At 38.6% G+C, this 12,242-nt stretch overlaps 1 protein-coding gene across 2 annotated transcripts in view; it reads right to left on the bottom strand.

Moving 5' to 3' along the window:
- TMEM245 (transmembrane protein 245) overlaps positions 1 to 12,242 on the bottom strand; it is a 102,630-nt gene that overhangs the window by 13,877 nt on the left and 76,511 nt on the right. For both annotated transcript variants that reach the window (XM_055302694.1, XM_055302695.1), the window contains 3 exons: positions 7,995 to 8,095; positions 6,473 to 6,647; positions 3,802 to 3,996 (listed from right to left, as the gene is read on the bottom strand). In XM_055302694.1, the coding sequence (XP_055158669.1) occupies positions 3,802 to 3,996; positions 6,473 to 6,647; positions 7,995 to 8,095 (471 nt within the window). The remainder of the gene's footprint in view (positions 1 to 3,801; positions 3,997 to 6,472; positions 6,648 to 7,994; positions 8,096 to 12,242) is intronic.

Raw genomic sequence — 12,242 nt, 5'->3', positions numbered from 1 at the left:
GGAGAGCTGAGGGAATCACAGTTGATAGCTGAACAGCAGGAAAAAGGGCAGCCAGCATCCACTGGAGCAGAAGACTCTAGAGACTTCATCAGGAAGGTAAAACTTGTGGTATAGCTGATACAACTGAGCATACTGAGCAAGAGGAGATGTAAACACCTGGCACACAGCTTGAGGCTAACTATAAGTACTCAGAAAACAAAGCCAACAAAAAAATGGTGTAACTCAAAGGAAACCAAAAAGTGGTATGAAGTAAAGACATACAGAATATACAAGAAGGCTCAAATAGGAATGTAATTTATGTAGTCATAATAATTTAAGTGCCAAATACTGATCAGACCAATATCACAGTTTAATAGTGGGGGTTGGGTAGTAAAAGGTGATTTCTAATAGATCATGCCTATTCATGAAAAAAAAAAAACAAAACAATAAATAAACACGCCATTTCAAGAAATGGAGATAAAAAATCAAATGAGAATCAAAAAGTGGTTCCTCTCAGGGGCACGTGGGTGGATCAGTCAGTTAAGCATCTGACTTTGGCTCAGGTCATGATCTCAGGGTCCTGGGATCCACCCCGTGTCAGGTTCCAAACCCAGCAGGGAGTCTGCTTCTCCATCTCCCTCTGCCCCTGCCCTGCTCGTTCTCCCTCTCTCCCTCTCTCTTTCTCTCTCTCTCTCTCTCAAAAAAAAAAACCTTATAAAAAGTGGTCCTTCTCAGAGGGGAAAAGGAAAGACAGAGGAAAGGCAAAGGATCTCACACAAGTTCTCACAAGCTTTGCAGAAATTTTTGACTCTTTCAACAACATAACCTCTAAGGAAAAAAAAAAGATGAAGACTATAAAAGCCTTCACATTATATATATATATATTTTTAAGATTTTATTTATTTATTCATGATAGACATAGAGGGAGAGAGAGAGGCAGAGACAGAAGCAGGCTCCATGCAGGGAGCCCGACGCAGGACTCGATCCCGGGACTCCAGGATCGCGCCCTGGGCTAAAGGTAGGCGCCAAACTGCTGAGCCACCCAGGGATCCCCCTTCACATTATATTTTTAACACCCATACCACCTAATTAATAACATTCTACCTTCTTTTTTTTTTAATAAAGTTTTATTTATTCATGAGAGACACAGAAAGAGAGGCAGAGACACAGGCAGAAGGAGAAGCAGGCTCCCTGCAGGAGTCAGGGAGCCTTATGTGGGACTCCATCCCAGGACCCAGGGGTCACGAAGTGAGCCAAAGGCAGATACTGAGCCACCCAGGCGTCCCACATTCTACCTTCAGAAGGGAGAAGGGGGGGGGAAAGAGTCACTTGCCTTTGGAAGAATTCAGTTTTTGTCTCACCTTAAAAACCAATTCCTACTTTTCTAACTTGGAATCATTAAAAGCTTTTTTCTAAAATAACAGCAAAATATTGATCAATTTTCTTTTGGTTTCTTGTATGGATACCCAAGGAGTAGGGTATCCAGTTATCATGGGCTCTCTATTCTTTCAAGTTACTGTTCACTGGTTTCTTAGGTACCCACAGAAAGGCAGAAACAGATATCATAGTGTCACCACCTTCAAAATGGTGAAGCTTTTGTTAAAACTACCCAAGTACCCCTCTTTTTATTCTTTTTAAGGAAACGGACTTTTCCCTGCCATCCAGTAAGTGCCTTGCATTAGCTAAAATGGCCCTCTAATCAACTGGGTCTAACTCTGGAACTATATCTGACCTATTCTGAGTTAAAGAACACCTTTCTTCAGAAAATACAAAACTTTACACAAAATAAGCAGAATGTTTCTTTTTTTTTTTTTTTAATCTTTTTTTTTTTTAATTTATTTATGATAGGCACACAGTGAGAGAGAGAGAGAGGCAGAGACACAGGCAGAGGGAGAAGCAGGCTCCATGCACCGGGAGCCCGACGTGGGATTCGATCCCGGGTCTCCAGGATCGCGCCCTGGGCCAAAGGCAGGCGCTAAACCGCTGCGCCACCCAGGGATCCCAAGCAGAATGTTTCTAAAGAATTTTTAAGAAAAACATAAAATTGTTTCAGTAAATACATTTTCAGTATCAACTCGTTAATAATTCATTACGCTAGAAGACCCAATGCAGGAAAAATTATTTTCCAATGGAGAAAAATAAGGACAAGGTAGTAGAGTCTCTGAAAAGTTAAGATTTCTTACTTTTTAATTGTTTTTTTTTAAAAGATTTTATTTATTCATGATAAGAGAGAGAGAGAGCGGCAGACACAGGCAGAGGGAGAAGCAGGCTCCATGCCGGGAGCCCTACGTGGGACTCGATCCCGGGACTCCAGGATCACACCCTGGGCCAAAGGCAGGCGTCGAACCGCTGAGCCACCCAGGGATCCCCGATTTCTTACTTTTTAATTGTTAAAGGTCCATCTTACCTTTCTGTTGTTACCGTGTGATTAGTGGCATAACCACAAAGAAAAACTGTTTAACAAGTAGTATCCACTGAAGTTAAAACCGATGTCTACCCAGCCACCCCACTTCTTGGTATATACTCAAACTAAATACTCATGTCTACGCAGAAGACACTGGCAAGTCCACAAATCTCCATCACACTGCGATGAATAAACTGGTATATTCATGTACTGGAATTCTAGGCAGCATGAAAAAAGGATGACTGGTACATGCACCAAAGTGATTGGAAGCCACAGACACACATGAGCAGAAGAGGCCTGATTCAGGAGTACTTACTACAGGATTTCTTTTAGGTTCAAAAATAGGCACAGCCAATCTAAGTGACAGTGGTCAGATCATTAGCAGAGAAGGGGTCTGACTGAGAAACTGTATGGGGAAGCCTTCTAGAGCAATGGATATACTCTATCTTAATATAGGTGATGCTTACATGGGTATGTGTATATGAAAAAATCCATCTAGTTGTATATTTAAGATGTGCATCTCAGCCTATGTAAGATAAACCTCAATAAAAAGCTTTGTAAAATTTTGACACAGTCAGGGAAATTTTTTTAGTTATAATTCATATTACATAAACTTATTTTATGAACTGCTGGTGACAGCAGATGACAGCAATTATGGATTGTCTGACTGTACTTGCAAAATAACAAGTTCTAACTCCATACCAAAATCTTTCCCCCAACTTTTTATTTTGAAAAAGTGGAAACCTACAGAAAAACTGAAAGACTAAGTACATTTAACAACCAAATGTCACTCATCTAGATTCACAATTGTTAGTATGTTGCTATAGTCACTTTTCCCCTCTATTAGTTTTGGCTGAACTATTTGAAAATAAGTTGCAGACATCTTGACATCTTATCCCTAAAGGATATTCTGCTACACAACAAAGGTATCAGTATCATGCCTAGGAAATTTAACACTTTTTAAATTTTTAACACTAGGAAATTTAACACATAAAAAAGAACTATTTAATATATATCCCATATTCAGATTTCTCCAACTGTTCCATAAATGTTCTTTATCGATTCTCCTCACCACTAATTCAGGACCTCCCACTGACTCCTACACTGCATCTGACTGTCCTGACTCCCCTTTAATCTGGTACATCATGTCCCCAAGAGGTTTTTTATATGGTTTATTTATTTTTGGTCTTCTATGATATGCACAATTCTGTCTCAATTTAGTTTTAAAATTTTCCTGGTATCTGAAACTCAAACATCTACAAACAAATGGTTTCTATTACTTAGAGTTTTCTATAATCTTTAGCAGACCATGTGCACTGAAATACCTGTATCCTGACAGGATACTCAGGTAAAAAAGACTACAGACATGGAATAATTCAGTTTCATACCCAGTTCATGATCCTTCTGCTCTAACTTACCGCTGAGTCTGAGCAGGCCATGGGGTCTGGTTTGGCGTGGGCACTGAATTTGTAGGACTCATTAGCATGGCACTATAGATGTTGGAAGCGACCACAAGTATGCAGAGAAGTATGGGTCCAATGATTGCTCCTTCCAGGCCCAAGTAGTAGGCCCCACCAGCCACTGCCAAACCTGTCAAGTAAGGATGCCCGCCTCTGCAACAAAGAGCATACAGATTAGCTCAGGGCTTTGAACAAACACAAAACTCAGAGTAAATCGGAAACACACCTCTAAAACAATCTTCACTCCTATCACACCAGGCCTTTGATTGCATGACCAACTTTCTCTAGATTACATCAGTGCAGATAACTGAACAGTGGTTATAATATTGAATGCAAGCATTTTCTTACCTATGTAACACATAGGACATCTGCCTTTCTGTAAGTTTCAGCAACAGAGGGTGTGAAGTCACAATGTATATAAATATCCTATACCCATTACATGGCTGCCTGACCTAGATTAGTGCTGACCGGTTACATAAGTCATGTATTACACTGACTTCCATCAACTGACAGTTAAGCAGACACAATTTAGCATGCAATTCAAAGAATTACACTTTTTATAAGGCAATACAATAGCACTCGTGCTTTTCACAGGTTAGACTTGGGGCAATATCCTAAAATAGTTTTTAAATACAGGTAATGACAAAAGGCCTCATGAGGAAACTACCTGTCACAAAGCCCAAGATTTCTATCTTACAGGAGAGTCATCACCGCCCTCCAGCTTACCACAGGATCACTTACATAACTGGAAAACAGTAAGATAGATGACAACCAGCATGGCACACTGACAGCAAGAACAAATGACCATTGACACAAGAGGGACTTGGAGAGAAGGTACGTTCTATTTCTAGTTTTCAGACAGAGGTGATTGGAACAATTTACTAAAGGGCAAACACCTCTGGAATAATATTCTGTATTATGTTATAATTCAATAAATGGTTCAATAAGTAACAAGCAAGGTTAGCTAGTCTTCAGGAAATCAATACATTATGTTCATAATCTATCTTTCTCATTCCAAAAAAAAAAAAATTTAGGGCAGTATTCCACAAAGCATTCCACATGCTTTGTAAGCAAGCTTTTTCCCTAAATAATACATTTTTTAAAAATTTCTATCAAAAATGCTTAAAGCTTAAAAAAAAAGTGTGGAAGCTTTTAAACAAAGGCTTCATTTATTAAAAAATAAAACAATTTACACAAAATCTTTCATTTCCTAACAATGCTGGTTAAATAAGGTATTATTTTATTATTAAGATAAAATCACATATAAATCTTAAAATCTAGCTAGAAACTTTAATAAAAAATTTACAGTAAAGAGAAATGAAAACATTTAATAAGTTTAAAAGACTACTCTTACTATTTAAATTTCAACTGTTTTTCTTTAAAAAAAAAAAGATTTTATTTATTTATTTATTCATGAGAGACCCACAGAGAAAGAGAGAGAGAGAGAGAGGCAGAGGGAGAAGCAGGATCCAAGCAGGGAGCCCGACGCAGGACTCCAGGATCAAGACCTGAGCCAAAGGCAGATGCTTAACCACTGAGCCACCCAGGCGTCCCTAAATTTCAACTGTTAAGCACTAGTTAACCACGTTTTGATGTCCTTTTGTCTGTAAATTTCTCTCTCAAGTTTTAAACATAAAAGTTTCCCTAAGGCTGGCTTATGGAGTTGCTTGTTTCTTTCTGCTCTGGAACTCTGGGCTTCAGAGTAGTTACGTATCATTTGTTTTCTTTCTTTCTTTCTTTCTTTCATTTGTTTTCTATTTCAGAATACTAGAGAGAAAACAGGATGGCATATAATTTGTATGTATTTTCAAATTAATGGGTACTCTATGAACTTAGCCCTTGTCTACACTTACTGTGATGATGAATTTTACTTAAAAATGTTTAATATACTAACTATTATGATAGTTTCAGTAGGCACATTCTGAATTTGAGTAACTGATGAAATTTCAGCATTTGGTTACATCCTAGATTCTAATAATCAATGTGAATCTAGATACATGAATAAATAAGAACTGGCATAATTTATTTAATACAATTTCTAAGAGATTTCAAAATCTATAAAAACAGATATGTATTTATTATGTTATATGGTCAAGGCCTAGATTCTGTCCTAAATTTAGCCTGTACTCATTCTAGGTCCATATTATAATATCTTAAGTAAATAGAGCTCTGTTTATCAGACATTAACTTGATGAGATTTGGTTTCACATGGAAAATCTGACCTACAACTCAAAGTTTTTCTCCAAAGGCATAGAAGTTCTAAAAATAACCACTAACTCATTACTGTACTTAAAATGTAATGTTTTATGTACGTCTAGTAATATTTCTTTCCTAGCTTAAATATCACTAAGATTATTCAAAAATTTGTGTTAACACAGGGTCTCATTTATTATAAATACTTATGTAACAAAATAGCATGCCTTGCAAACGGTATTAATTATATTACATTAAAATTTGATTGTATCAATGGGATCACAAAAGACTACTTCACTGAAAAGTCCTACCCTCTGACCTTTTCCCATCTGCAAAAGGGAAAACAAAACAAAACAAAACAACCCTTCTTTAAAAAAAGGCCACATAAATCCCTGGATATGATCCACTAGCAACTTGAGAAGTTCTGTGGACTTACCCTGATATATCCGAATAGATGGCAGTATCTACAAAATACGTTGGCAGGAGATGAAAAACCAACAGTAGGATGGCTTTGCACCCTAAGCCTTGTGTAAGCCACAGGTCTAGAACTGCAGGTACTGCTGCCCAGTATGTCCCTAGGAAGGGCACTGCTCCCAGGATTGCTGCTAAAGCTAAGATGAAAAGAAAAGCAACTTAACATCTCCATCAAAACAATAATAACACAGCGGAACCTAAGCAACTAGCTCCTCAATGACACCAAAACAAATTAAACAAACACAAACTCAAATTTCAGGTGCATGATAATGCAATTTAACTGAATGTTCTAGTTAAATGAAGGTCTGGTATGTATCTCAAAAGTTGATGCTAAAAATCTAAAGCACATGCCTAGTCCAAGAATCTCTCCTTAAGCAACAAAATTCTAGTGTCCCGCAGTTATTTTGAATCAATGGTTAATATACAGTCCTATCATGTAACTGTGAAGCATTGGTCAAAATTTGTACTGAGTCCAAAGCCAAATTAGAAATTAGTTTATAAACCTCAGAGATGAATGTAACTCTTCATCTTGTTCCTTTCTAATAAAACAGAAATGTAATTTAAACAAAAACAAAACCAAGAGTCCAGCCAGCTGAAGGACCTCTGTAAGGTCCATCCCCTTACAGAGCAGGATGTCCTCTCTCTCTCTCATCTGGCTCCCCTCCAGACCAAGAGTCAAGCAGATGTGGATTCTAGTTCTGGTCCTACCACTACCCAGGGATGTGACCTTGGATAACTTCTGATTTCTCACCTCTATACCAGGAATACCATCTACTCTGCCTGCCTCACAAGGTTGTTATAAGACAACAACGACCGTGTGCTTGCAGGCAGCCTGCACGTCAGAGGGTGGCTTAGTGGACACAGAAGAAGGAAAGAACATGAATGAACCTGGGAATGTAAAGAAGAAAGGGAAAAAATGGCGGTAGCAGGTAAATGTGGAAGGCAGATATATTCAGGAAGACAAGCAGACATGGAAACAGTGGAAGGAAAAGTATAAGGAGAGGAGCAAAGATAATGTAGAGGGAAAAATGATTTTGAACCACCCTGGTGCTTACAGAATGAGCCTATTATTAGAATAGATCTGAAGAGGCAGGGCGATAGCTTGTGTGCTCTCAGAGACATTCATCTTGCTCCTTGGATGGTGTCCTTCAGGGGACAGAGCTAACTCATTGCTCCCTGCCAATTAGTTCAATTCAAACCCTTACTGAGTGCCAAGTATGTACTAGGTGTTGTGCTAAATGCTAGGACATTCACTGATTTAACACATCCCTATGCACTGCTTTCTAAGTGCTGGGTATCGTTCTAGCTCATGGGAATACAGCATAAATACACACTACAAATCATACTTCCGCTCCTAATCTGGAATAGATTTGATCTCAAAATTTAGTATTTTAAGCTTGAGGAGGATGGCATGTCCCGATGTACGTAAAATGGCTTAATTTTCCTTAAACAGAGGACAGTGGAAGTTATGACACTACTGTTACCTGATGGTATGAAGACAATATTGATGCCAAATATAGTATGAGTCAGCCAAGTGTACAGTCCGTAGAAGCCAGCCATTTTGAGGGAAGCATCAAACACCCCTCTAGAATGCCCAAAGATAAAAGGGAAAGTAAATAAACACAGCATCACATTGTGATTCAGAAAATTCAGTTATTTCCAGGGCTCTGGCTACATGTTTACTAAATTTCTCTGATGAAAAAAATAACTGAAATAAAACACCTTAAAATAGCCTATTCACTGAAATAATTCATCAACTTTTCACTTCCGAAGCACATATTTTGCTGCCAAAATAAGTGGGAAAAAATTTAAGTATGACTATATTATTTCTGAGGACATAGTTAAATTCTAAGAAATACAGGCAGTCACCATGCCTCCCCTTTGGGAAGAACAAGTGCAGGATAATATAATTTGCATTTCGTGGATCTTCTCTTATTAACAAATTTTCCAACATTCCTTCAGCTCTGCAACCTAGCCTTCAAAGCACCTTATATCAACGTTATCAAAAAAATGCAGGTCATTGGGAGAGAATTTATGAAAAAAAAAAAGTCTTATTATTTCCCAAGTAAAATCAGAGGAAAATACAAAAGGGGTAAAAACAGACCCACACAGTTGGTGATTAATAGGAATGAAGTACATGAAAATCTGCAATGTCAGGTGCTTCAGCTTTGGTTTTCAGTTGGAAGATTAAGGCAGTATTATGTAAGGAAGAGAAATTAGGAACTGCGCAGAGCTCAAAAGCAGCAAACCTCAAGTTATTCCAAAGGCATCATAAAATGATAAAAACCAGAGTTCTGTGGGGCACAGGGGAAGTATGGTCATATACTCATGAGAGAAGGAAAACCTGTCATTAAAATATCAGAGGCTATGGTAGCAAAGGGGACACTGTACAACGAGCTTTTCCAAAGCATCCCAAGAGATACATGGTAAGAGGAAAGCCAAGCTCCAGAACCTAGAGATTCAGTCATTTACTAGGGTTCAGACACATGGACTGGGTGACACAGTGGCTCCCCAGACTGTCAAACCTCCTTTGTCATCCTGACCAGCAGCTTCTACTCAAGAATGTGAACCTACCATGTGATCTCTGACAATAAAGATAAAGATTAAAATGGTATCAAAAAGATGGAAAGGAAGGGAGAGAGCCCAGAGGAAACAAAATATCTGAACAGTAACTGAATAAAGGAGATGGGGGAAAAAGAGAAAGTAGCCAAGCTTCAGGTTTTAAACCTGAGGGAGAAAGATTGGCAGTGTCTCAAGAGCATGGAAAAGCCCTAAACGAAAGGAGACATGGAAGAAAAGGGAATATATTTAGTTTAGAAATAATACGGGGTGAAATAATAAGGGGAGAAATTATGGTGAAAGGATGGTGAAAATAGCCTGGAGGTCACTGGAAGTAAAAGACAAAGTTGATGGAAAACTTGGGGCAAGAGCTTTGAATGGGCCAGAAGCAACTAATCACAGGAAAGGATAAGATACCCCCAGGGGCAAGCCTAGAGAAAATGGGGCGATGGGCTGTGTTCCCATAGGGGACCTAAGGACAGAGGGACAAAGGCCAAAGTGATAATGAGATCACACCAGCAGTTGGGAGACATCACTAGGGTATAGTATTCCCAGAGGCCAAAGGAGAAAGAAGCTTTTGAGAAGAGGGGATGATATTAAGGTCAAATACCCCAGGGAGATTAATAACAATAGGTCTTTAAAAAAAAAAATGGTACAGGGGATCCGTGGGTAGTGCAGCAGTTTGGCGCCTGCCTTTGGCCCAGGGCGCGATCCTGGAGGATCAAATCCCACGTCGATCCCACGTCGGGCTCCCAGTACATGGAGCCTGCTTCTCCCTCTGCCTATGTTTCTGCACTTCTCTGTGTGTGTGTGTGTGTGTGTGTGTGTGTGTGTATCATGAATAAATAAAATCCTTTAAAAAAATGGTACAGATTGGACCAGAACTGAGGAGGTCAATGATAAAACATATAGATGTTTGCACCAATCTTATGTTAATCAAAATGGCTTACCAACTTCATGGTATCCTAAAATGTTTACTCCAAAATGAAGTTGACATCAAAGGTGTCATGAAATACCTCAACTGAATCACCCCTCTGCGTGGCACGTAGGCAAAACTCAATCCAAAAAGGACCACTTGTAGGAAACAGCACATAAGTCTTCCTTCTTTTACCTCTGGGAATACTGAGTGTTGATAACATTCTCATTAAGGCAACTTTCAAATAATTTTGTGAACCCTAAATGTATTAGATACTGTTTACAGTTACTCAACATGTTCATGTAACCCAATGAGGGATGAAAAGGCAATGGATTACCCTCTTACTATTTATGATCTAGTACATGAGCTTTATAAAACAGCAAAGACAAATCTCTTAACAATTTACTAGGAGACAGAATTTTTTTTAACTCCATCAAATTCCTAGCCATTTTTTTCTCCTTTTTATTGGCTTTACTGAACTATAACTTAGAAACAATAAAACTCACCCTTAAGTGTATCAATTAAGTCTTGGCAAATGTATACAGCACAGAACCACCATTACAGTCAAGATATAGAACACTTCTGTCACCCTAAAACATTCCCTCACGTCCTTGGATAGTCTATCCCTCCCTGAACTATGACACCAACTAGATATGCTTTCTGTCACCATGGTTTTGTCTCTTCTAGAATTTCATCTGAACAGAATCATACATTATGTAGCTTTTTAAAAAACTGTGGTAAAGGGCAGCCCAGGTGGCTCAGCGGTTTAGCGCCGCCTTCAGCCCAGAGCATGATGAATCTCTCATGAATAAATAAAATAAGGAAAAAAAACTGTGGTAAAATATACATACCAAGAAATTTGCCGTTTAACCATTCTCAAGTGTACAGTTCTGTAGTGTCAAGGACATTTATACTTTCATTATATAGCTTTTGTGTTTGGCTTCTTCAACCTAGTACAATATTTTGAGATTTGCCCACATTATCATCATCAGTTTGTTCCTCTGTAATTGCTGAGTAGTAGTCCATTATTTGGATATGCCACAATTTGTTTATCTAATCACCAACTTATGGCCATTTGGGCTATTTCCGGTTTGGGACTATTGTGAATAATGTTGCTGTGAACATTCGAACACAAGCCTTTGCATGGACATGGGCTTTCTGCTTTTCAGTACGTACCTAGGAATGGAGATGCTCAGTCATATGGTATGTTTTAATTTTATAAGAAACACTAGCAATTCCTTTGATCTTTCAATTCAAATAAAACATATGGTCCATGGACAATTAGCCAGAAGTCATTGCCTGCTATATTACACCACATCTCTTAGAGCCGTGTGGCTAAATTTCATACTTACGGTATTATGAGGGTGAATACCAGCAGAAAGAGCAATTCAACTCATGAAAAGCTAAATGGCCATGCTTCCGAATCCCCTCCTGACTGACCCAGTGCACACTAGGTCCCCAATAAACAGTAGCTGCTACAGAAGCTATTGTGGTTCTATTTCTTGAGAACAGTATACTTTATTGATGCTCAGAAGATTCTGATGATGACAACTCTAGAAAGTTGTAGTACAAGAGCTTAGTGTATCTGAATTGAGAAGGTAAGGTCAAGAGACACTAATGTTTGCTAAGTACCCATGTGGTAGGTATGTCTAAATCCACAAAAATGTCTACATCCTAATGGCCAGTCCCTGGGAATATGTTACCTTATGTGGCAAATGGGACTCTGCAGATGTGATTAAGACAAGCATTGTGAGATTCAGGGGATTATCCTGGATTACTGGGTAGGCCCAATGTAATCACAGAAGTCCTTATAAGGAAGGTGGATTTCATATAAGACAGTGGTGATGGAAGGCAAAAACTGTGAATATATTAAAACCATTGAATTGTATATTTTAAAATGGTGAATTTCATGTATATGGATTTTTATCTCAATAAAAAGTTGTAAAAAGAAGGAAGCAGGAGAGTCAGTGTTAGAGGAGACATGAGGACAAAAGCAAAGGTCAGAAAGAGACATTTGAAAATGCTACACTGCTGGCTTTGAACAGGGAAGAAGGACCATGAGCCAAGGAATGCGGGCAGCCTCCAGAAGCTGGAAAGGGCAAGGAAACAGATTCTCCCCTAAAGCTTCCAGAATGAACACAGCTCTGCTGACACCCTAATTTTAGGACTTCTGACCTCCAGAATGGTCAGAAAAAAAAAAAAATCTGTGTTTTAAGCCACTAAGCTTAAGGTAATGTTATAGCTGCAATCAGAAACT

The sequence above is a fragment of the Nyctereutes procyonoides genome, unplaced genomic scaffold (genome assembly GCF_905146905.1).
Source record: "Nyctereutes procyonoides isolate TBG_1078 unplaced genomic scaffold, NYPRO_anot_genome, whole genome shotgun sequence".
Lineage (NCBI taxonomy): Eukaryota > Metazoa > Chordata > Mammalia > Carnivora > Canidae > Nyctereutes > Nyctereutes procyonoides.
The sequence above is the reverse complement of the archived record's forward strand: the minus strand, read 5'-3'. Positions and strand labels throughout refer to the sequence as shown.